The 27589-nt window shown below is 40.9% G+C and overlaps 1 protein-coding gene across 1 annotated transcript in view; it reads left to right on the forward strand.

Moving 5' to 3' along the window:
• The window catches only part of LOC149464701 (uncharacterized), a 106568-nt gene extending 81793 nt beyond the window's left edge, over positions 1–24775 (forward strand). Inside the window, exons 10-13 of the mRNA XM_089674195.1 lie at positions 5263–5471; positions 16056–16242; positions 23802–23897; positions 24001–24775. Of these exons, the coding sequence (XP_089530321.1) occupies positions 5263–5471; positions 16056–16242; positions 23802–23897; positions 24001–24141 (633 nt within the window). The 3' untranslated portion in view covers positions 24142–24775. The remainder of the gene's footprint in view (positions 1–5262; positions 5472–16055; positions 16243–23801; positions 23898–24000) is intronic.
• Positions 24776–27589: the final 2814 nt, after the last annotated feature.

Below are 27589 nucleotides of genomic sequence, written 5' to 3' on the forward strand. Positions count from 1 at the left end.
TGTGTGGCACTGAGGCGGCATCATAACAAAAAATTATCTGGGACTCAAGGGTATTTAAGGAGAAAGAGGCTTAGCACATGTTGAGACAAAAGAAAACAATAAACAGTAAACAAATGTGCAAACCAGGGCTATGTGTGCTGCTGGTTGGCTCTAAGTTCCTGGTGGGTTGTCACTAACTGAGTCAGTAGCATCAGTATATCTGCTATGACCAGATGGGATAAGCTGTGTCTTGTAGGTTCACTGGATAGAGTTCCATGACACTATTCTCCTACATGTATGGAGGAAATAGAGCAGCACATGAAAACCATCCATTTTATTGCAAAAATGTAGCATATGCTGTAATTATTTTTCCCAGACAAAAGCTATAGGCAGGAAATATTAAGTAAAAGCCTGAGGGCATTAGCTGTACAATAGGGAACAAAGACTACCTGTTGTCACAGCAATGGTATCCCTTGGGGTAGAAATAATAGCGTTTTAATGGTCCTGTTTAGGGTTAGCATCTGTGGTTTTCTTCTCCAGCGTGTGTTCCAGGGTGAGTAGCATGATGACAATATCCATATTTTCTGTAGGCCTCTAACCAGTTTGGCCCTCTCAGATTGGTTGTAGTTGGCACCATCCATGGATATCAATAAGTAGCAGGAGAATGCTGGTGAACTCTGTATAGAAGAGTGGCACCTCGAGGTTTCAGGCATGCAGCCTTGTGGTGGGGAGGCTTGGTTGCAGGGTTACAACATTTCTTTAGGTACTGTGGCCAGGTAGTGTTTAATAGATCCAGCAATCTGACTTTTCACAGAATCCTGGTGTGGGGTTTTTTTGCCCATGTTTGCAGAGGTATTTTATCGGCTAGTTGCACTGTAGGAAATGAACAAGCAAGTCAGATACACTCCAATGACATCAGCCCTTACAAAGCTTTATTATTCCAAGACTAGATCACAGACAAGTCCACCCAGACCAAGTCTCACTCTGACATATTTCACCCAAAAAAGAGCTTAATCATAGAGATGACCTCTAGCAGATTAGGGATGGTTGGTTCTTGTTAGGGCCAAAGCTCTTCTCGTATACATTTAGCTGGCACCATAAGCATGTCACACCCCATCATTTTGTGTTCTAACAGAGACTGAAGTGTTGGTGAAATTCTGGACTCAAATTCAGAGAGTAGTTTTCATATCTGGAGTGAGCACAGCTCTCTGATAGCTGGTAAGACCAGTAAAGGTCACTATAGTTAGGGATGAGCTTTGGGTTGAACATTAGTTCGACTCAACCCCATCCTGTTCCTTCTGGACATATTTAGTCAGTTTACCCATCTGAACACCCAGCTGTAGCCTGTAGCCAGCACTACTGCCAGAAAATGACAGATCCTGGTGTTTGTAAACAAACCAGCCAGGCATTCTGAATCAATGAATGTTTGGTCAATGGCATCACCCAGAATCCCAGTTCTGTTCCAGCAGATGACCCCACAGATTTGTCATTTGCAGCAGGGATAGGAACTACTGAACATCATTGGGCAGTCAGTCATCATGTTGGCAGGTCAACATTTTCAGGCAGCAGGTCAGCATGACTGATGAGGATTTATATCACTGGACAAAGTGGTTGACGTTGGATTTACATTGGCAGAAACTGTTTTTTCCTTTTAAATAAAAGGAACTTTTTCACACCGTGATTGTTTTTAATTAAATTTTTTTGCGAATGAGTAAAAAGGGGTACTATGTATACCAAACTCATTCTCTTGATGGGGGGATACATGCAGGCACTTTCATTTGAAAGGGCTTCCAGATTCAATTAAGGCCCCCCCCCCCCCAACAAACCCGCTCATCCATTTTTGAAGGACAGGATGTGGTGATGAGGACCATTGGACCATTTCCCCTCAACATGGGGACTAGGTACCTTGTAAGGTGGGGGGAGGCTTTGCTTAAACCAACATGCCAAGATTCACAATATTAATGGTAAGATTATATTCTCATTTACACATGTGAAATTACAACTAATTTATTGCAATTACAACCAGCAGTGTGTCTGCAATTATAACTTTAGTGTTGTACTGATACAATCAGAAATTCCATAGAGAAGTAATAGATACCCTACTGACACAATCAGATGTCCACAAGAACACAAACATGTCTGCAGATGCAGAAATTGGTACCATACTGACATGCCAGAAACAAGTCTGCAGACACAGAAGCAGTACCTATGGACACACTTGATACAGGCCCACAGACACGGAATTATAAAGCATGCTACGTTACATTTGTGCTATGTGCAGTGTGTTGAGGATGTCGGATGTTCTTGGCACTGGGCATGCACCCAGACCAAGGAGGGAATTTGAACTTCTTTCCTTTGTGACAGCTGCAATTGTAACTACTTGCCAGCTACCTTGTTTGTGAGATTACTGTTGCATTCCCTGATGCTGCCCATATCTCTTGCCATAGTTGCTGGTTCTGTTATTTTTGTAAACCGCCTGCCTTTAATGTCCACCTGGACCTTGACAACTGCTGCCTGCTGTCTTCTTCTCTCTCTGCCTGTGTACTGACTACATTCACCTACTGTCTGCCTCAACCTCAGCATGAACCTCGACCAGAAACAGTGCCATTTCCTTTGGCCACTTTCTTCCTGCAAACTTCTTGATGGAATTGTGAATGAGGATATGTGGACATATATTTGGGATTGGCCGTATAAGCTTTAATAAACCAAACATTCATATTTACAATAAATAAATAAGCTATGTCTAGAGCATGTTTAATCACTTGTCCTCTGTAAGGTTTTACCCCCTACCTGAAAAGGCCATTTCTTTTGCTGTGCGGCACTGCGCTACTTTAACTATCAATTATCATGCAATGCTTTATCCAAACAAAATGTATATAATATTTTTTCACACAAATAAAGCTTTCACACAAATAAAGTATTTCATCACCACTGGGTTTTCTATTTTTTGCAATGTAAATGAAAAAAGGCCAATAATTTTGAAACAAAACAAACAATATTTTTAACTTTCTGTTATAAAAAAATCCAATAAAAGTATTTAAAAAATCAAATCTCTTCACAAACTCTCACAAATATTCTGCTATATGTCTTTGCTAAAAAAAAAGTATATACTGATTGATTTGTGTGAAAGTTATAGTGTCTAATTAATTAAAATTCCAGTATATATCTCATAGTTTGTAATTTTTTTTAATACAACTAATGGCAGTGATCAACAACATATAATGGGACTGCGGTAGTGCGTCGGGCAATCTGACACTGACTCGGGGGAGATCTGACTAACTGCCACTGACATTAATAATCAGTGCTAAATGCTAATAATATGCACTGTTACTTTATTAATGACACTGGGTAGGAAGAGGTTGACAAGTGTGATCAAGGGGTTAAATGTGTGCCTAAACGTGTGTAATGTGTGTACTGTGTGCTGTTTTTAGTAAGGATCTTGTTGTTTTTTTTCCCCTGCTTAGCAGGGAATACAAAAACAAGATCTCCAGTCAATTTACACAGCTCTGTATTGTTTACAATAACAGTGGTGTTCTGTGAAAGACTGAGCCAATCAGCAGGTCCCGCCCCTCAATTATTGGCCAGGACCCGCTGATCGGCTTGTGTTGTAACAAATCACAGCACAGGCAAGACGGTGGGCGTGCAGATCATGTACTAGGTACGTGATCCAGCACACAGAGGCCACTTTACCGCTGTATTCCTACATGGGGCGGTTGGCAAGCAGTTAAAGAAAACTATTGTGTAATTTTTTTTACTGATGTTGTCATCACTATAGACCGCACTGTGTTCTCCATTAACACTGCATGCTGGGAATTCGCTTATCAGGAAAGACCTCGGAACTGAGGTTTGCAGGCATCATGAGCGGTGATTATGTCCCATTAATGATGTTTTTGCATGGGTACATGGTGACATGACATGGGTGAATAAGAATCCCCCACCAACTGTGGCACCCTAGGCTTCAGCAAAAGCAGTCCCTGTATATCACCTATTACTTAGCAATTGCATGACTGATATCTAAGTCAGTTTTTCTCAACCTTTTTTTCAGTCAAGGCACCCTTTAAAATTCTGGACATTCCAGAGGCACCCTTTAAAGTTATGGACAGGCCTGAGGCACCCCATTCTAAAATGTAGGAAACTATTCTAATAGTTTTATATAATGCAGCAACATCCACACATGTAGGACACCCAACATTAGAGGTGATTTAATCTTCCAAAGCAAATACACTTTTGCACGCTGATACTGACTAGTATTCCCATGTTTCTCTTCATTAATGAGCTAATGTGACCCTAGCATTGATGGAGAGGAGTGGGGAGAGGGGGGTGGGGTTTTCAAACTATCAACCTATCTTTATCAACTGATGATGTCATTGGTTGTCAGGACATCGGCGGCTAGATCATAAATGGTGCACAATGAAAGCCTGTTGCTCTGTGTAACTCAAAGGCAGGCTTATTGCACCCGCTGGCTTGTATACAAGTTTTGGCCAGTTTTTAGAAATTTTGCCAAGGCATTCCTGAAGAAACCTCAAGGCACCCCAGGGTTGAGAAAGGCTGATCTAGGCATTGATGAGCTTTGGGAAAGAAATGGTTAATCTGTCTCAGTTCAACCTTAAAACAAACCTGATAATAATACCTAGCTTGGGTGAAACAAATTTGAGGTGTATAGTTTGCCATGAAAAACATCAGTAAAATACTTGCATATGCCACATGTGTACGACATGCAATGACATAACCTGAGCTGCATCAACAACATCAAGTAGGTTTACGGTCTGTAGTAGCAAGCAAAGTACTTAGAGAAACCATGTTATGATATGTCAATAATTGAGTGGTCATATTTGCTTTAGGGTATCTAACATATTTATCTGACTTATGATGATATATCCTATTATTCATTGCAATGCACATTTAGCTAGAACTTGTGCTTGTTAAATTTATTTTGGGGGTCCATCAAAAAAATTCACTGTATGAACATCACAAGTATCTGGACAGCTGACACAAATAATCATTGTATTGTGTTTTAGAAGTTTATTTCCTTTGATTGGCAGTGCCATCTAGTGGGCATAATGCTGTATTTTCCTGATTGAGGTATTTCCAGAAAATACAGCATTATGGTTATTAGATGGAGCTGAGAATTATAGATATACATATATCAGACACAATACGGTGATTATTTGTGCTAGTTGTCCCAATATTCATATTACAGCAAACTTTATTTTAATAACTAGACCCCTAAAGTGTTGTACATCTGTGCTAGGGTCATGTTAATGTATGCTCCTCTCATACTAGATTTCGATGCTTGAGATCTACAATGAAAACATATGTGATCTCCTCTCACAAAATGGCAACAAACAACTGGAGATCAGATCACAGGGGAAAGCAGTTACTGTCCCAGGACTGACAGAAATTGAAGTCTTGACAGAAGCGGACATTAAAAACACAATTCTATTTGGTGAGAAGAACAGGACAGTGGCATCAACCAAAATGAATACAGAAAGGTAACAGGTTTTGTAACCGAAAATGAAAAAATATTTTCATTTCAGCAGTTGTTTATTTTCAGGTGACAAGCAAAACTTGGTGAGTGTATTTGTCTCTGTATTTGCACATGACAGTTTTCACATAAATAAATCATTCATAGATACAAACAAGAGTTTGCTTTTAAAATATTGAATTCGGATGCATTAAAATTCAATGAGAACAGCTTCCATATCATGAGGACACCACGCCATGATTCCTCAACAGTAGCAATATGGTCAAATCATACCACTCTGAAGGAGGGCCGGGTGGTAGATGGAAGTTTCCAGGATGAGAACAGCGGCGTGTCCCGGAATCCAAAAATGGCCACCACGATACTTCCGGAAAAACGTCGATACGTCACCATGTCACGTGCCCCGGACGCGTTTCGTCACATCCGGACTTTTTCAACTGTTGAAATAGTCTGGATGTGACGAACCGCGTCCGGGGCACGATACTTTCCGATCCTATGCTGATTGTGCTGATACTATGGATCCTATGCTGATTGTATTTATGTTAGGGTAATTATGCACTTCTTATATTGGGTGCAGTGGATTTATTTATAAAGGTGTTGGAGTTCTGACATTTCACGATTACTGTGGCACTTTATTTTGTCTGCATGTGACACGTGTGGCACTAAATCATAATATCTTGGATAATACACTATGTTGAGAATCTTTTGTTTTTGAGGTATATGAAGATTTTCTGGAGTATACCATCAATCTTATTCGGGGATATCAATGATTGTGAAATCACCTGCAAGATTTTGTCTTTGGACTATAAATTGACTCTAATTTGATTTTAGGTGTAATGACACTGTATATGGGTTTGTTTTAAATAAATCACTATTTTTGTAATATTTTTGGTGTACTTCAGCGGAAGGACTGTTAAGTGATTTGTTTGGGATAGGTAGGTGAAAGCTGTTCTGTTATACTGTATGTAACATGTTCCCAAAGGTGAACTTATTGTTTAAAGTAAACTTTTCCTAAAGGAAACATGAAGGCTGCAACTAAACACTTTCTGAAAACGCTAGATGGCTAGCTATTGTGCTGACCTACTAGTTTAAGTCTAGGTTCACACCTATGTGTTTTAAATGGACAGCAGTCCATTTAACATGATTTCCTATGGGACAGATTCACATCTCCACGTTTTCACCCATTGCATTTTTTGGAAAGGGTCAGGGACTTTTTTTAATGCAAAAAGTTGCGTTTTTGGTTCTATAGACTTCAATGGAGACGCTGAAGAAAAGTATATAGTACGTTTTGATGTTTTTTTGATGCGTTTTGCATTTTAATCTGCCCAGCAACAAATAAAAAACCCACAAAATGCATAAAAAACGTGGCAAAAAATGCAAAACTCACAGCAAAACACACTGCAGAAACAGATCAAACTCAAAATGCATAGGTTTGAACCTAGCCCAGCCACACTGATCAGATTTTTTTCAGTTTTTGCCTTGCCACAAGCAGAAAAACAAAGCATGACCATTAAATCCGATGGAGCTCTTCACATCAGTCAACGTTTTTAAAACGTTTTTTAACTGTATGTTACATGTTTGGTGCAGTAAAAAACAAAACGCACCTCCCCATTGAAATGACTGGAAAATGCATCCAAAACACAGCACAAAAAGGCATAAAAAATGTACCTACTGTTGTGTTTTTGGAGTCACATGTCCAAATTGCACCAGTAACAAGGCAAAAATGCAGCAAAAACACATATGCATTTTTACTGTGTCTTTGCAACAGAGCAGTGTGAAAGCAGCCTTAATATTCTTTGTGATGCAGGGCATGATGTACCAAGGGATATACATGTATGTACAGTAAATTCATTAAACATACACAACCAGATTGTATCTACTATGTGCCTGTAATTCACATGGTCATGAGCTCACATAAACTGAATGTATTAACAAGTGTGGCTTGCTATGCAATGTAAGCTTCAGCATCCCAATGTATACACATTTACTGTAGCTGTGGTGTCCCTAGTCAAAATAATTTTCTTAGATGCTTTTAGACCCATTTAAATGTACATATCATGTAGGATTACAGATGTATCACGTGTGTACAGCCATATATAAAAGGACTCTTTCATCTGAGATTATCGGGGGCTGCCATAGCTGAATTCTCCTTTTGAAAATGCTGGTTTTCTGGCTGTCATTCTGATGCTTTGACTTCAATTATGTCTGGGATCTTTACCAGGAACAGGCAAGCAGTCCTGACGATCATTTTCATGGGGGTTGTTCTGCGACTAAAATATGCTGAAGTCAAAGTGAGGCCTCTAGCATTTTCAGGAGACTTGCAATGGTTTTCCCCATACTTCATGATGGAGTAATTTTAAAGGCAACTGTAAAAAAAACACTACTTTGTAAAAATAGGGGGTTATGTGCTTGCATATGCGAGTGTCTTTGCGCACGTATGCAGAAATTCACACACTGATAAATATACAAGAATCCATATGCTGCTGGAGGTTGTAATTATAAATATCTGACATCTGCAAACGTTTTCCTACATTAGTCTGACATACAGATTTTATTGGGTTGCTGCTTTGCTTAACATATGAACAGTTCAAAGTAAGCCAGTCCTATTTGCAGGTATGTTATGTTAACAAGACTCACATGCCTTAGCACAGCCTACTGGAAGGAAATGTATAAAAGCAGAATTATTTGGATATGTTATGGGGTTACTTGTGAGCCACAAAGGTAATTTGCTGTTATTGCTTTTATAACGTTCGCAGGCACCTAATCACATTCCTCATAGGTATGTGCAATATAATGATATTATGGAATAATACGTTGTAAATAGTGCCGCGCCCTTAAGATAAATGCATAACTTAATATATTTAACTATATGCAGTGTTGTTACTTGTGATAAATCAATTGAGATAAATTCTTAATCTATATAGCAATAATTAATCAATAATATTATACACTGACTACGTTTGCAGTGAATTATTCACATACAAAATGTTATGTATGAGAGAAAATCATTAGGCAATACTGCATGAAAAGAAAATTAAATATATGTATATGTGAAAAAATTAAAAGATAGAAAATGTGAAAATAATAATAGAATAAAAAAAAAGAAAAAAATATATAAAATCAAAAAATAAATGTCCAAAAGATGTGAATAAGAGTATTATATAAGTGTCTAAAATATTGATTGCTGTATATACAAAACTATAGTCAAATCCTTGCTTGAGTATTGCCACTTTTATGCGCTCACCTTCCTGTCAGCCTATTTCTAGTGTAACATACATTTTAATTATTGCTATATGGATTAAGAATTTATCGCAATTGATTTATCACAAGTAACAACACTGCATATAGTTAAATATATTAATAAGTTATCCATTTATCTTAAGGGCGCGGCACTATTTACAAATTAATATTCCTTAGAATTATTTGGATGTTCAATGCATATGACAATCCAGCACTGCACTGTATGCATTGAATATCACTGTATGACCTGCAAGTTAGGCTGGATGATCATTTTAAGTTCCCCGAGGGTGCATACATTAATTTCATTTGCTCTGTACCCTCTTTGTGAGATCTGCACTGTTCAATGGACAGTGCACCACAGTGTAGTGCTCGCACACGTGCTAGAGGGCACACATGAGCAAAGGAAAAAAGGCCATTTTAAAACTGCCTCCCATCCTCTTAAGTGTGCCATCCATTTGTATACAACAAGCGGATGGCAAGTAGTTATGCAACCTAGAATTATACTCTGCCTATAGGAGAAATGGATGCTTGAAATATAGAAACCTGAAGGCCAGTCCCCTGAAAGCTGTAACTCCCCACACCTAGTCAATTCTGCTTGGTGTCCTCCTTTATTTACCTTGTTCAGTAGTGGATGTAAGCTCTTTTAGTGTTTCCCCTAAGCTTCTGGGTTCATACAAGCCATCAGGCTTCAGGACATGCCCAGGGAATATAGGCTTTCCTGATTCCCACTTTTGTCAGTCTAAAGAGGCTGCACCTAATGAGACAGACTGTTTAGTGTGCGGGCAACCAGTTTGTGGTGCAATAGCACACAGCTTCAGCAGAAGACCCAGTAACTGCAGAGGTCGCTGCTTTTACTGTCTCCAGGGTGAGGAGCTTACAGGGGGATAGTCCTGCATCTACAATCATTCACTCAAGTGTCCAGACCACAGACTTCATGTCATTTGCCCATGAAACAGGTGTAGGAAACCCTCCAACAAGTCACCTGGAATACTTCCTTGTGAGAGAGTTGTTGCCCTAAGGCAGTGGTGCTCAACCGGTGTCCCGTGACTTTATACCAGTGAAGTGCATGCTCAGCATCAGCAACCCATTGATCATGATCTGGGCTTGCCAACCCGCCACTCCAGAGCATCACAGTGCATTGAGCCGCCAGCAGAGGAAGCAGGCGTCAGCGGAGAGAGCAGGAACAACATAAGCCATGGTTACCTCTGTAGTGCTGGCTCCTGTCCCAGGTGGAGTGATACAACTGTAGATAACCCCCCCAACTACTGGTGCAGTATCAGGGTTTGTAATGGCAACCATGCCCCATATTCCAGGGAGCCTATGCAGCCTACCCATCACATAATTTTTTTCACTTTGGACAGGAGGGGCAGCATATACAGGAACTGATCCTCTCCATGTTCCTCCTGCAACCGCTGAAAGCTGGCTTTTCCTTCTCTCCCTCCTGCCAGCATTCAGCGGCTGCAGGAGGAAAATGTTTAATATGTTATTCAAAATAAAACAAACATTTGAATTTCTGAAGCATTTAATTGCATTGCGGCCCCCGACTGATTACCAAATCATTTAAGTGTCACTCACTCTTCAAAGGGTTGAGCACCCTGCCCTAAGGGAAACATAAACGTTCATTTGTAGTTTAGTCTTATAGAGTTTTTTCTGAGTGTCTAATAGACTATACTGTGCTTCCACCTAGTGCCCTCATTGGGAAACGGTTCCCAGGCAGCTCCTGTTATTGTAATAGTTGCATTGCCTTTTAAAAAAATATTCAATGCTTACTTCATACCCAGTTACCATCATGTTGGTATTGTCCATTTATTCTGTATTCGTTTAGTAGACCAGAAGCTGCTTATTGCCATTTGTATGATTGTTTAAGACCTCTACTTTACATTTGTCATTTGTGAATAGTATCAGTCATGTAGGACAGTGGTGATAAGAGCAGCATATTAGCAGCTCCTGTCTTTGACACTCCAGAGAGAAACAAATGCGGAGCCAGATATGGACTTGGGTGATTGGATCAAAAGATTGCGGAGCCTGAGCTGGTCATCCAGGATTCTGTCTACTCAGCAGGCAGAACTGGCCCTTAATGCCTTAGAGGGGAAGCAAGGAATTTAAAGGATAAGGTCACCTTTTGTAACATGTTACACCCATATTAAAAAAAAAAAAAAAAAAGTGGCCCGGCCATGTCACTCATTCATAGTATTCTGTGAATAGGAAAACAAGTTCCGACAGCCTTTGTGGCTGTCGGCTTGTAGTTCTCAATGGATTTCCATACCTTTCTTGAGCACGGTGTTAGTTATTTAATTATTCCTGTCAGAGTGTATCTGCCTGCATATATGATGGATACACTGACAGGTCTGCAGGAGTCCTGCATGGCACCAGTGATCTGCTGATCACTGGTGCTATGCTTTCTGGGCTCCCAAAACAAAAAATAGTAAATGAGCATATTTTTACCTGAAAAAAAAATGTGCATTTTTTTTTTGTTAAAAGGTGAACTTATCCTTCAAGTTCTGCACCATCCAGCAAAAGATCAGGAATCCCTGCATTAGAAAGTCAGCCATGTGGAAGCAGTTTATAGCAAGACAGGAACATTGGGGGACCTCTGGGCTCCCTTCGTCAGCGGGAAGCAGAGAGTTGAAAAGTACATTCCTTCTGGAATTACTAGATATAGCAACAGAGACACACAGGTGGCTGACAGAACAGATCATGTATGTACTGCTGTCTAAAAAGATCAGAGACATCTTACAAGAAAAGAAAAAAAAAAGATTGCAGCAACCGAAAGTTATAATTCAACAAACTGTTAGAAGTGGCCATAGTGTGTCAGGAACAAAGGTGCAGAGGCCTTCATGGACCTATGGCTGTCAAAGGTGGGAAACCAAAACCAAACAGGCAGCTCCATGGGAGTTGGCCATGCACAAACTGACAGAAGGTAAGGCTCAGCTTCAGACATTATCCTTTGTGATGCGCAGACAGCAATACTCCATTGTGAAGCAAGGAGGAGATGCCCCCTCTTGCAGGAAGCGTACACTGCCTCAGGGGTGGCCAAGGCAGGCAAGGTCATCATCTCCAAGCTGGGGCTGTCAATGAAGGCCACCTCCAGGGAGAAATCCAAAACATGGAACATTCTGCTCCTGTGAGTGAAACAGTGGGCCAGCAAAGTGGCCAGATTAAAGGTTGTGAATAAAGAAACCGCGGAGCTATTAAATCCTGGCATGACTGAAGGAAGGCATGAGAATAAGCTGTGGATGAACCTCATCCACATCCTGGACGGGTATAACTGGGCAGGAACACAGAAAAAAGGATGCAGTGGTTGCCCCACTAATAGAGGCAATGCTGTTGTGGCAGTGCTGAAGGAATGGTCCCACTGTGCCCTGAGGAATTGTATACTGTACCACACAGTAATGTTCCCAACGTGGATGACATGACAGGTCATATTGTCAATAGCCTGAGCCATCCATGTGTAAGGTGTGTACCTGCTTCAAGAGACAAGCCACGTGTGTGGATCTGTTCCAGGTGAACAAATTTGTTGAGACTGTGGTGATTTTGGTGTCAAAGGGGACTGAGAGCAAATTGCCACCTCTGACTTTGCACTTGTCTACCCCACTAGAAGTATTGACTGTAGACTTACTTCCTCTTGACGTGTTGCAAAGAGGATTAAAATCACATACTTGTTAAAGTAGACTACTTTACAAAGCTTGGGGTAGCGGTACCGACCCAAAACCAGACCACCAAGACAGCTGTAATATGCTTCTTAACCAGTTACCACCTGCCCATAGTAAATTTACAGCGGGCAAGCAGCATGAGCAGGCTGGATGATGAACATATACGTCATCCAGCTCTGGGACACAGAGTGGACCCGGACCCAACGGATTGCGGCTCCTGGTACCTGGTCGCTTTGAAGGGCTGGGTATCATGTGATTGCCAGGTATTCACATAATTTCAATGTCAGCAAAGGTGTTATGAATGAATTACATTCATAACAGGTGTGATACCTATAGTGATGCTGTGATTATCCTACAGCTAGCACATGGTACCAAGGCCAATCATAGCACCCTGTACCATGTGATAGCTGTGGGCCAATCACAACACACAATAGTAGTCACAGTTGTTATGAATGTAACCCCCTCCATAAAAAAAAAAAACCCTTATCCCTGTCCCAGAGTAGTACAGCATCACTATGATGAACATATGTTAAAAAGTATGTTGTTAAAAAAAAAAAAAAAAAAAGTTAAAAGAAAAAAAAAATCCACCTTTTAAAAAATGTTTTTAAACAGTCAGTACCCGTGCTCATCACCACACCAGTCATATGACAATGCTGTACTGCACTGGTGACAGTATGTTAAAAACAAAAAAAGTTATTTCTTAATTTTCCAAAAAATTGTGATAAAAAAAAATTACAATTTAAAAAAAGTCAGCATGCCTCTTACTAAATACCTCAGACTATTTTCCAAAAAGGGATCATCTGGATCTTGAGGTTAAGGCTGTCAGTGCATCAAAATTGATCATTTTTCAAATTTATATACAAAGTTTGTAGATGCTATAACTTTCACACAAACCAATTCATATACACTTGTTTTTTTTTCCCAAAAGACATTTAGCAGAATACAGTCTGGCATAAATGAGGAAATTTTATATGTTTAGAAGCAGAAAGTAGATTTTTTTTCTCTTAATTTTCGGACATTTTTGGTTTATATAGCAAAAAAATAAAAACCCTGTACTGATAAAATACCACCAAAAGAAAGCTCTATTTATGTTAAAAAAAAAAAAAAAAGAAAAAAAAAAAAAAAAGGATATAAGCTTAATTTGCGTACCATGCTGTATGACAGGACACCTGCCAGTTAAGTAGCACAGTGCTGAATAATGGTAATTTTCAAATAATCCCACTTGTAAACCTTCCAAGATTTGTCCTTTTGTGACTACATTTTCTGCTCAGTTCAAAACTATCACGAGAATAATTAACCAAAATTGGAAAATTCTTAAAGCGGATCCAGTTTTGGCGAGGATCTTGCCAGACAAGCCGGAGATTATATTCAGAAGGGCACAACCTTTGAGAAATACTATAGCCCCTAATATTGTAAATCCCCCTACTAAGACTACGTTCTTTAACAATATGGTCGGCTTTTTCCCGTGCAATAATTGTATCATATGCACATGTAATGGACATAGGAAAAAGAGGATTGATGATTTTACATCTACTAGTACTGGGAAGAACTACAAGATTAACAACTTCATATCATGCAATAGCCGATATGTGGTTTATCTTTTGCAATGTCCGTGTAAGAAACAGTACGTAGGTCGTACTACCAGGCGACTTAGGGACCGACTGCGGGAACACGTTAACAATGTGAAAAAAGGTTATAAAGAGCACTCGTTGTCAATGCACTATAGGACTCATCACAACAGGGACCCATCTTCCTTGACATTTGTAGGGATAGATGTAGTGCAAAACCATTGGAGGGGAACAAATAGAAAAAAAGCGGTTTCTCAGATGGAAACGAAATGGATTTACCAAATTGACTGTATGCGTCCCAAAGGACTTAACATAGACATGGACATTAATTGCTTCATTGACAACAGTTAATTCCTTATTGTCTCTCATCCCTTTCGGTTTTATGGTTTGGGTCATAGTGTAATCATTTTTACACATTTTTATATATTTTTACATTTTTTTATATATTAATTGTATATGAAGGGATATGTTCCTCTACATAAGTATATATCTATACGTGGTTTTAATTTGTTTTGATTGTGTGATTTTATATGTGTATTGCATTATATACTCATTATGTCATATATTTCTGTTTTTTGGTATTTTGAATGAGGGTTTATTAAAGAGTGTGGCATTAGCGGTGACCACCAGGTATAACCTCATTTTAAACTTGACCATTTGACATTTTAAAAATGTTTTAAAAATGTTTTTCGTATTGCTGATTAACATATTGATCAACATGCGGATTAATTTGTGGGCATATTGTTCATTTATACTTATATTTATATATAAGGCTTTGGGTAAGATGTCCATCTGATGACCAATTAGTAACCTGGTCTGGATGGTGTTTTCAATTGCCCATGAGACTGCTACTGATTGTCTCCGTGCACTGGTTGCTGGGCTACACACCTTTCCCTGGTGATCATTGTTATGCTGTCTATACCGTGCTGACAGCGCTCGCGCATGCGCTGTTTGGCGGGCTACATGAAAATGGCGCCCTATACGGAGACATGTGTTGACGGGAAAATGGCGCGCGATTACAGCGCATGCGCCACTTTCCCTATTTAGGGCTTACACTGACGTCCACTGCTGTAAGCTAACCCCCTATGACTACGTGCCTTCGCACGAAACGCGTCAGGGAGCGGCTACAAGCAGTGTGACGTCACGCCGACCGGCGCCACGAGGGCCCCGGCGGCTATCCATTACATATCCACTGTATGGGTCAGTATCCTTCCTGCCTCTGCCTGTATATTACTGTGTGTTTTTGGGAATAAATACCCCTTACCTATCTGGTATCACACTATTTGGCCTCCTTTGTTCTTTGGGCTCTGTTGGGAGTCCTTTACATCTGCAGAGCGGCCTTTTCCTCTAAGTGTGGAGTACACTACCAGGTGGCGGAGGGCTTTCTGTGACCAGATCTGACCAGATCTATATGGTGACCTCGGAATATCAGCTTTGAATGCGCATTTGAATTGCGCATTTGGTGAGTGCGCAATTTTACCTTTATTCACCTCATCCACGAATCCAGGGATTGGAGCTCTTAAAGGACTCTCTTGGATTCTGAGCACGTTATGGACTGAATTCATCATTTAGTCACCATTCTGCACTTTAATAGCACTTTTTATTGATTTATATGTATGCTTATCAGATATATTAGTATATTCATATAGCTAGCGCTGCACCTCTCCCTTGAGTGCTGAATAATGGCCTGGTCAAGAAGGGGGTAAAACCTTCCAGGGGTCAAGTAGTTAAACACTCGTATACACTTGCAAAACTTTCAGATAAAACCACCTAACATTTGACTTGCTCAGGTGTGAATGCAGCCTTAAGCCTGGTACACACTGCAAGCTTTTTTTGTCATTGAACCGGGTGAATGAATGGAACAAAAAATGGACAGATCACCATACCAAACACAAGCGATGGTGCAACAATCTTCCTCGCTGTACTATGGTATTTTGACAGGGGACTCCATCCACCCTCCCACCATTCTGTCGGGCAGACCATTTTTAGACAATGTGAACCCACGTATATTGTTGCTAATTGTTTTGCATTTGGAAAGTTATGTACTAACAGATACCTGTGGTCAGCACACAGACAAGCTATATCTGCAGTGACAACTGTTGGAAATATTGTTTAATATGTGTGTCCTTCCAGCTCCCGCTCTCATTTGATGGTCATCTTGAGACTGAATGGTATGGATAGCATCTCAGGGGCTGTCTCCAGCTCTACACTTACACTGTGCGACCTCGCAGGATCAGAACGCATATCAAAAACTGAAGCTACTGGTCAGCGCTTGGTGGAAGCTGCTGCAATTAATAAGTCTCTCACAGCATTGGGACAGGTATTCATATACATTTACACATTTATATACACACACATTTAGATTTACAGCTACTTTGTTTTCTAAATTGTACCTTGCCGATGACAGGCATTTAAAAAAATGATTCTGTACCAAAATCATTGATATGAGGCAAAATATGTTAAAGCAATTTATTTCTTTTGGCAAACAGCACCATCTAGCCACTAATCCAGCCACCCGCATCTTCACCAGGTTATTTATAAGACAAGAAATCCAGCAGGGAATAGGAAATTTAAATATGTATGAAAACATTAAAGTGGAATTCTGGCCCCCAGGCCCCTCCTCCCCCCCCCCCCCAAAAAAAAAAAACATGTAGCTGCTGACTTTTATCATTAGGGTATATACCTGTACAGGGATCCAGCACTGTCCTCACCCCAAGCCGAATCTTCAATTTGCTGACGCCACCATCTTGACTAAGGGAAACTGGCAGTGAAGCCTTGTGGCTTCACTGTTGGTTTCCTACTACACATGGATGAAGCATGCTGCGGCAAAAGGCTGCGAGGAGAGGCCTAAATTCCAGCTCAGTTCGCCACGGTGAACTGAGCCGGAAGTGGGAGCGGGTACCTGTCAAAACCGTGTACTCCCCCAAAAGGTAGCGGGGGGGGGGGAGAAAAGTGGAAGCTCCGCTGTAAGAAGCAATTTATTCCAATCCAAAAAATGTTAAATGTTTCATAAATCATACTATTTGCAATACCAAACAATCAGTTTCCAGTGTGTTATACAACTCTAGGCCTTCTTTTCCATTATGCATTAATACTAGATCTTATGTCAGCTAATTAAACTACTGCAACTTGTACTGATGCATTATTTAGATGATGTATTTTCAAGACAATCTGCTTGGTTGAATTGCATAGGCATCCAATCTAAAGGCTGTCCCAGTTGTATGCTGCCTTGACAGAAGGTGTTTAACAGCTTCGCTTGTTTTAGCACTTCAGCAGAGAGAGAATCTATAGCAGCAGCATTTATGCCAGGTTATTGAAGTATAAAATAGAAAATGGATACAGGAGATATACATTTTTAAAGCAATGGCCATCTATTTTTTCTAGTGCATAACTTTAGTAAACAGATATTTTCCAAAAAGTTGGTATTCAACATTTTGTTTTTTGCTAAGACACTTCCAGTTTGGACTGAAAAAGAAATCAGTAAGTATTTTAACAAGCTAGCCTCTACCACAAATGGGCATGGTAGTTTTGGTGGGACACACATGTGAACCACTTCAATAGCAGGCAAATATGGACGCTGCTCTCATATATGTAAAAATTAGCCTTTTTTGTTAGAAAATTACTTTGAACCCCAAAACATCATATATATATATTTTTTAATCAGAGGCCATAGAGAATAAAATGGTGGATGTTGCAATGTTTTATGTTACACAATATCTGTGCAGCATTTTCTCAATTTTTTTGGTAAAAAATACACTTTAATGAATTTTAGTGCACAAACACAATATTTTGGAATAATGCAAAAGAGGACATTGCATCGAGTAGATACCCAAAATGTTGCATTTTAAAACTGTGTATGCCCATAGAACACCACCATACTCTGATGTGCATGACAATACCTTGCCTTTGTGCTGTGGTCACTGTTTACATGTGCGTGTGGGACTTGTATATGCATTTGCACATGAGCACGTAGGATCGGGGTGCTTAAAAACATGGTTAATTACTGGTAACGGTCTTTCTGGGAGTCTTCCAGGATAGCTACATGAGATACTAGCTCATCCCATACAGGAAACACAATAGTAAAAGCCCCTCCCTCCCTCCCCCTCAACCTCAGTAATTAGGAAAGAAGACCATAACCAGTGTACATAAGGGGAAAACACCAAAAACCATACATCACAACATTAGGAAAAAACGTAGGGTGGGAATTAGAACGCCGTCCTGGAAGACTCCTGGAAGGACCGTTACTGATAAGTAACTGTGGTTTTCCCAAAGCATCTTCTAGGATGGCTACATGAGAGGATAAACAAGAAATATTCCTACCTTAGGAAGGGACCACAGCCTGTAGAACTGTCCTTCCAAAGGCAAAGCCCTGTCTGGAAAGAAGTTGCACACGGTAGGCGTGGTTATTCGACCAAACTGCTGCTCTGGAAATGTCTTCCCATCCCATGAAGCACCTGCTCTCTCTGCCCAGGAGGCTTGTAGAATGTGCATGCACTCCTAGAGCTTCTGAAATCTCTGGTCACTCTCAAATGTTATAACAAACATCTTTTGACATCTAAAAAACTAAATAATGTCTCCTTTTCATTCCTGGGGGAGCTGCAGAAAGAAGGCAATGTAACTATTTGAGAACAATGAAAATCTGATGAAACCTTAGAAAGGTACATAGGATCAGGTCTCAAAACAACCCTGTCCTTCAAAATGGTTAAATAAGGATCCTTGTAATAAAAAGACTGCAAGTCCTCCACTCTTCTGGTTAACAAAAAGGCCATCTTACTGGAAATACACTTCAAAGAACAGTCTAGCAAGAGCTTACATGGAGCCTTCGTGAGAGCGTCTAAGAATAGGGACAGATCCCATGGAGGAACTGTCTTAAGCACCCTAGGGATCTGTCTCTCTCTAGCCAATAGAAACCTTCCAACAAGAGCATCTTCAGCCAATCTTTGATCCAAAAACACAGACAAGGCAGCCACCTGTACCTTCAAGGTACTGACTGTCAACCCCCTTTCTACCTCCGCCTGCAAAAAAATTAGCACTATGGGATTAGATATATCCCACTTCCCTGATCTAGATCTCCAAGAATGAATGGTTCTCCAAACCTTTCTAGTGCAAAGCATTCTACTGTTCAGAAGGGTTTGAATTACCATCTCTGAACATCCCTTAGATTTGAAGATCCACCTGTCAGCCTCCAGGCCATCAGCTGGAAGAGAGGAGGCATGGGATAGGGAACTGGTCGTCCGAGAAGTAAATCTGAATGGTCCGGGAGAATTCAGGGAGGGGACACTGACAGGTACAAAAGGATCACAAACCAACTCCTTTTTGGGCCAGTATGGCGCTATGAAAATCACCAGGAAGTCCTCCAGGGTGATCTTCCAAACAACCTGCAGAAGAATTGCAAGTGGAGAAAATGCATAAGCTAGACTGAAGTTCCAACTCTGCGTCAAAGCATCTGCCCCTAGGGCTCCCTTTAGAGACTCTCTCTATAAACAAAAGAAGTCCTGGAGGAGACAAACAGATCCAGCTCTGGAACACCCCACTGATTCATGATCTGTGCAAAAACCTCTGCATTCAGTTCCCATGTTGAGAAAATCGGCAAGAATATTATCTGACCCCCTGAGATGGACCGCTCTAAGAGACTTCATACAACCCTGTGCCCAAAACAGAATTTCCAGAGCTAGGGCAAGTAATTTCGGAGATCTTGTGCTGCCCTGACAATTTAAATAACTCACTGTTGTGACATTGTCTGAAAAAACGAACACGTCCTGATTGCGGATGGAATCTGAGAAGGCCCTTAGAGCCAAACCTACCGCTAATAGTTCTCTGAAATTGGAGGAAGCAGCCTCTAGATCCAACTCCCAGGTTCCCTAAGTGTAGTAAGGACCCAAATGAGCTCCCCAACCTCAGGAGCTGGTGTCCATAGTTACTCTTATTGGGTTCTTCTGAGCCCAGGGCTGACCCCCAGATAAATTTTGTTGTTCTACTCACCAATCTAACCCAAAAGAATCGTCCTGTGGAAGATTTACTACTCTGTCTAGAATAGCATGATTGTGATCCCAGGAGGCTAGCAAAAAGGCTTTCAGCTTTCTTGAGTGAAGCTGGGACCAAGGGATGCTCGGACTGGCTGTCGTCATTAACCCAAGAAGCTGCATAATCTTTCTGAAGGATGCCAGGGAAATCGAAATCTGGGAAACAGAGTATCTGGTAACCTAAAAACCGTTTGAGAAGGATTCAGGTTAGACTTCTTTTGGTTTATTAACCAACCCAAAGAAGCCAGCTCTGTGAGAACTAGATTCAGATGCGATTCCAGTTTCGCTTTTGTGGGTGCAAAAATGAATAGATCGTCCAGATAGGGAATAATAGCCATGCTCTGCTTGCGCAGGATAGCCATGACATCCACTAAAACTTTTGTGAACACTCTTGGAGCTGAAACCATGACAATTGGTAGTGCCTGAAATTGCCAGTGTTGTACTGCCTTCTCTGAAAGAGTTGCAAATCTCAGAAATTTCTGGTGATCTTGATGAATAGGAACATGGAGGTAGATATCCTGCAGATCCAGAGAGGCCATGAAGACCCCCTGGAAAAGTGGATTCCTTACAGTAAAAATACTCTCTATTCGAAATCTCTTGTAAACGCTTTCTTACCAGAAAAACATGAGAATAGTAACCCTGGTATTGAAAATCTAGTGGAACAGGAATGCTTGCCCCTTGAGAAGCCAACTGTGAAAATCTCCACAAGGGCTTCTGACCGTTCTCTGTCTTCGGCGGTTTGGTTACCAAAAATAGTCGGGGCAAAGGAGAAGCAAATTCTAATTTGTATTCCTCTCTTATAATCTGAAGAACAAATGGACTTACCTCCCTTTGTTCCAAAATGTGCTAAAAAATGAATAATCTGCCCCCCACCTGGGGCCTGGCTTCACTTGTCGGTTTTGGGAGCGGGGTCTCTAGAAGTAAACAAGTCTCCCCCTCCCTTCCTTTTCATTTGGTCATGTCAAAAGCCGAATACTTTCTTCCCACCTGAGACTTCTTGGGGTCAAACCGACCCTTCATTTGCTTACCCCGAAAGGATCCTTTGGTACGAAAATTATTTCCTTTCACCAGAAATTGGCCACCCTTTTCCGAAGAATGAGAAAGAATAGTATGGAGACCTGAGAAAAATAATAGGTTGCCCTCAAACATCAAACCACAAAGTGTAGACTGAGAAGATAAGTCTCCGTCCCAAGCCTTAATCCAAATGGCCCTACAGGCAGAGTTCAAAAGAGCGATGGCTCTGGCAGTGGCTCTAAAACCTTCTGCCGCCACATCTACTATAAAAGCTACCAATTTAGAAATAAGGGGCAGAGCCTCCCTAACCTGGGCCATAAGCATATCTGCACAACGTCATCCAACTTGTCAACCCAAAGATCTAGGTTTCTGGCGAGACAAGTGGAGGCTAAAGCTTGTCCAAGGGCAAAAGCCAAAGCATCCCAGGCCTTTTTAATAGGGATTCAGCTTTTCTATCCATCTGGTCCTTAATAACTCCAGCGTCTTCAAAGGACAATCAGCATCTTTGGAAACCTGTGAAAGAGGGACATTCAGCCTAGGACATTTAAAGAAGATTTTCTCCTCAGAGCCAAACAGAAACCTCGGTTTATGCACTCTGGAAAGAAACTAGATCTTTCCACTCTAAGGATCATATCTCTTAAGGGATTTGTGTACTGGAAAAATTCTATTCTTTCTTTCTTTCCTGCAGACCCCTATATATCATATCCTGAACAGACTGAGGGGTATTTCCTCCTCAATCTGTTTGGAAGTATAAATCCCTAGAGCCCTAGGAAGAAAAAAGCAAGAGAGAGTACACCACAGTATATTGGCCCTTCTCATTTGTCCTCCCCTATCCCCCTCAACCTCCCTACTACAGGTGCCAGAAATCCCTACCTCAGCTCTGAATCCATCAGAGGAGGTGCCTGGCTGAGTGACCGTCCTAGGCTTGGAGGGCATCCGATTTTGGCTCCGCAACCTCTCCTCCTTTGAGAAGATGAGGGCCTCCGTGCTGCAGGACACAGGATTTCTGAGGCCACAGCCGCTCACTACCAAGTCCAGCACTCTGTGTCTCTAAAGCCTTCTTGTATTTTAAAAAATGGCACCTCAGCTTGGACTAGAGGGCCAGAAGTGCATCACCGCTCCACACCGGAAGTGCTGGCACCACCATCTTGGTATACCGCTCAGCAACAGAAGTGCCAGCGCCGCTATCTTGGAACCCCCCAGCCACCAGAAGTGACGCCATCTTGGAGGGACCCAGGAGAGGAACCACATGGTCCAGACACAGGCAAGCCAGGACAGAAGGGCAGCTCACCCCCACCCAGTTCCTGCAGACCTCCCCCCCACTCCGATTCATCGTACAATGAAAGGGCCAAAAAAGGATCTTCTGGAGTTGGTCCTCAAGCTAGAAGGCAGGAGCAAGATCCAGGTAGCACAAAAAATGAAGATCTCCTTTGGTGTGACTGTACAGAATCATCCCCTGTGACACTACCCACAGGCAGGACTCCCAGGACAAGAGAGGAAAGGCAGGAAATGACAATTACCCACACCAACAGAAAAACAAAAAACCTAGGGATGTGACCTAGAAGTCAGAAACACAATAATACTGAGGACGAGGGGGAGGGAGAGCCTTTTAAATTGTGTCACTATTGTGTTTACTGTAGGGGAGGAGCCAGTATCTCTCATAACCGTCCTGGAAGACACTTTGGGACATTTTTTATTTTATTTAAAACTTTTTTTTTTTATCAACTTGGTAATATGCATGACAGGTCCTCTTTATGGAGAGAGCTGGGGTCTATTAGACCCCAGATGTCTCCTTTGCCCTCTAAAGCATCTGAGCAAACTGAGATCGGTTTGATCAGGTGCTAATATAAGCCGGTAACGGCTTGTAAACAAAGAGCCAAATCTCACAGAGAGGGAGGAACAATGTCAGTTCCTTTCCCCCTGTGCATTGCAGCCAGCGCTGACCGTTGGAGCACTCTCGGGCTCTCTTATGGGACAGGCGAGCCCAGGAAAGGGGGGCACCCCCTTCCACCGCCTGTAGAAGTGATCAAGGGGGCTGTATAGCCACTCAAATCACTTCTACAATAAAGAACATTGCTAGCTGAAAATTTTGATACTAGGATGATGCCTGTAGCTGCAGTCATCATCCCAGTATCACCACTTAACCGCTTCTCACTGGGTTGACATCATATGACATCTTGGAGTCTAAGAGTAATGTCATAAGTGTGCAACTCATTTCATTGACATACAGGCCAAATGCACTTGTCAAATTATGAATCTCAGCAGCATCTCAAGCTGAAGCCATGATGATAAACAGCGACCCAAATGTTTTCACTCAAAATGCAAACATTTTTCTATTTAAATCCCATGTGAAAAAAATGTGTGAACACTGACTGAAATAATTGATAGATAGATAGAACCCTAAAAGTTATAAAAGAGTTCTTAATGTAAAACTGGAATTCTAGTTTTGGTAGAGTGAAAAGATTTCTAGCAACCATTACTCTGTAACTTTGGTGTGGAGGCCTTTCAACACATTGACAGGATAATGCAGAAGCTGTCAACAAGTATAGAGGTAGTACTGGGCTTACTTATTAGAACACCCAGCATGCTCTAAAACACTGTATTGTGGAAGCAACTTGTATTTAAATGTTTATATGTTAAATACGGATTTCTTACAAATATGTAGAGAGGGAAAAGTAAAACAAAACTGACCAATTACAGTAGTTTACCTTTAGTTAAATTTAGTTCACTAAATTTAAGACATGTTTTAATAAAATGTTTTCCATACATAATCTCGTCAGTAATAAGTAAGGGAAATGTAAGACTATATATTTTTAACTGTGCATTATCTGCTGTTTGACAGGTCTTTACAGCATTAAAGACAAACTCCATGCATGTTCCCTATAGAAACTCCAAACTCACCCATCTCCTGCAACCATCTCTTAGTGGCCACGCCAAGGTACAATATCTCAGATATTATTTGGCACTGCAAATGAGTAATACATTTTCAATTTTACATTTTGTACTTACTGCTACCACTTTTTTTTTTTGTTTTTTTTTAGGCTTGTGTTTTTGTTAACATTAGTCCTGATGTAAAAGATATTGGAGAAACAATTAGCTCTCTTCAGTTTGGCTCATCCATTCAGCAGATAGCACTTGGCAAGCCTACCCCTCATATTTTGAACGTGAAGACTGGGCAATGATAAAGCCTTATCAAGGGATGTTTACTACTTGCTAAATTATATACTTTATTTGGAAGCTAAACCACAAATAATCAATAGGTACTGTACATGTAGCTAAATGAACTACACGGGATGAGGTGATGAATCCAATAAAAGATGCTTTACCCAACATCATAAAACAGGGATATTTAGGTTTTCCTTTTTGACTGAGTGATCAGACAAAGCCTATAGTGGCAACTCTGAAATAGGGAATTGATCTATACTAGCCATGATAAACCATACATTTATTAAGAGTTAGTTATGTTTGTTTTCCCCAACCTTTTCCCCTCCCTGTTCTCCATCGCCTGATTTCTGTTTTTGGATTGGCACACTATGTACTTTGTGCACCTATTTCACAGCATGTTAAATCGCATTGTACTGGTACTTTCTGCTGATTGTTCTTGTACTCTCCAAATTAAAAGTAATAAAAATTTAAAGATTAAAAAAAAATATAGTTGCATGAACAAATCCTTAACAGTTTTAGTAAATTCATTTTCACACAAAGTGCTTGGAGTATAACTGTCAGAAAGTGTGAACCAGAGAAAGCTATATACATTGAATAATTAGTATGGTAGGAAGTATTTCAATAGTAATTTTTATTTAATGGCTTCCAGACCGACTGCCCGCACTGTACTGTGGACGGGTACCCTGTGCAGGCACAGCTACTTACTGGTACATTGTTGTCTGCAAATACACCCTGTTCCAAATTATTATGCAAATTCTATTTAAGTGTCACAAAGATTAAAATATTTTGTTTTTCAGTTTAACTCATGGATGGCATTGTGTGTCAGGGCTCTTTTGATCACTGAAAACAATCTCGGACACCTGTGATAATTAGATTGGCAGGTGGGCCCAATTTAAGGAAAAACTTCTAAATGAGAGTGTTCCACATTATTAAGCAGAGCACCATTTTCAAGCAATATGGGGAAGAAAAAGGATCTCTCTGCTACTGAAAAGAGTGAAATAGTTCAATGCCTTGGACCAGGTATGAAAACATTAGATATTTCACGAAAACTTAAGCGTGATCATCGCACTATTAAGAGATTTGTGGCTGATTCAGAGCACAGACGGGTTCGTGCAGATAAAGGCACATTGAGGAAGATTTCTGCCAGATCCATGCATCGGATCAAGAGAGCAGCTGCTAAAATACCATTACATAGAAGCAAACATCAAGGTGTAGAGTCCTCCAGAGTCTTGCAACTGTGCATAAACCTATTCGGCCACCACTAACCAATGCTCACAAGCAGAAACGGCTGCATTGAGCAGAAAAATACATGAAGACTAATTTTCAAACAGTTCTATTCACTGATGAGTGCCGTGCAACCCTGGATGGTCCAGATGGATGGAGTAGTGGATGGTTGGTGGACGGCCACCCTGTTCCAACAAGGCTGCGACATCAGCAAGACGGTGGTGGAGTCATATTTTGGGAACAGAGCTGGTTGGCCACTTTAGGGTCCCCGAAGGTGTAAAGATGACCTCTGCAAAGTATGTGGAGTTTATGACTGACCACTTTCTTCCCTGCTACAGAAGGAAGAACTATGCTTTCCGTAATAAAATCATCTTTATGCATGACAATGCACCATCTCATGCTGCAAAGAATACCTCTGCATCAATGGCTGCTATGGGGACAAAAGGAGAGAAAGTCACGATTTGGCCTCCATCCTCCCCTGACCTTAATCCTATTGAGAACCTCTGGAGCATCCTCAAGCAAAAGATCTATGAGGGTGGGAGGCAGTTTACATCCAAAACAGCAGCTCTGGGAGGCTATTCTGACATCTTGCATCCATTGCACTTGTGAGTTTTTGGACAGTTTCTGCTTGAATTTGCAAGACTTGTGAAGCTGCTATCAAATAAGGGGTCCTATGTTAAAATGTAACGTGACCTGTTAAAATGTTTAAAAAGTTAAAATATTGTTAAAAGTTTAATTGAAATAGCTTTTGATTTCACGAAATATGCTGCAAACACAACAAATGACAATTTTCAGTTCTTTACAACCTATAAAGTGCTTTGAAACTTACTGTGCGTAATAATTTGGAACAGTGCATTGTTATGTTTAAAAAAAAATACTGCTATCATTAGGAGGTTTGTTCAATAAAATTTGAATTGTACTCTTAATAGTTGATAACATGACAATTATGCTGACTGTTATTTACATCAATTATTTAGGTAAATGAGAAAAATATAATTTGCATAATAATTTGGAACAGGGTGTGTGTGTATATTGTGACAGTATGAATGGCAAGGTGATGGATGGACGCTATGTGTCACCTCGCATGAGGTCATACTTTGAAGTTTAGGTGGAGTCCACTCGGAGTTTTTGGGGTCACAATGGCAGAGGTGGTTCCGGAACGGAGTTTGTGCTCCACTGGTGACCACCAACAGGTAGTATAAATAAAGCAAGGCTGGAGCAAGGAAGTCGCTTGTGTGGCCCGGGACTCAGAGAACCATTCTGAGAGAGCTGTGCTTGGAAGTGATTGTTATACCACAAGAGACAAGGTTTGCTTATGGTTTTGTTGGTGACAGGGAGAAGCCCTTCACCAGTAAGAGAGGGAAAGCTCTATGTTTAGTTAGTGCCTGGATGGCAATGGTTTATTATGCCGTTTTGTTTGTTTCTGATATTTTTTGCAAACCTGTGAATAAAAACTGACAACCAGTCAGAGTCTACCTGTTTTCCCAGGTAAGGTGAACCCCCCCACCGGAGCTAACCCATATATATATATATATATATATATATATATATATATACACACACACACACACACACACATACACACACACAGAGATATATACAGAATGAGGAAAAGAAGTATTTGAACACCCTGCGATTTTGCAAGTTCTCCCACTTAGAAATCATGGAGGGGTCTGAAATTCACATTGTGGGTGCATTCCCACTCTGAGAGACAGAATTTAAAAAAAAATTCAGGAAATCACATTGTATGATTTTTAAAGAATTTAGTTGTCTTGCACTGCTGAACATAAGTATTTGAACACCTAAGAAACCGCAAGAATTCTGGCTCTCAAAGACCTGTTACTGTGCCTTTAAAAAGTCCACCTCTATTCCACTCATTAATCTAACTTAGTAGCACCTGTCTGAGCTCTTTAAAGACACCTGTCCACTCCACAGCCAGTCAGACACCAACTACTACCATGGGCAAGACCAAAGAGCTGTCAAAAGACACCACAGACAAAATTGTGGACCTCCACAAGGCTGGATAGGGCTACGGGACAATTGCAAAGCAGCTTGGTGAAAATAGATCAACTGTTGGAGCAATTGTTAGAAAATGGAAGAGGCTAAAGACGACTGTCAGTCTCCCTCGGACTGGGGCTCCATGCAAGATCTCACCTTGTGGGGTATCACTGATAAGAAAGGTGAGGAATAAGCCCAGAACTACAAGGGAGGAGCTGGTCAATGACATGAAGAGAGCTGGGA

Source organism: Staurois parvus, unplaced genomic scaffold (genome assembly GCF_062004578.1).
Source record: "Staurois parvus isolate SC_StPar_1 unplaced genomic scaffold, SC_StPar_1.0 ptg000147l, whole genome shotgun sequence".
NCBI classification, from domain to species: domain Eukaryota; kingdom Metazoa; phylum Chordata; class Amphibia; order Anura; family Ranidae; genus Staurois; species Staurois parvus.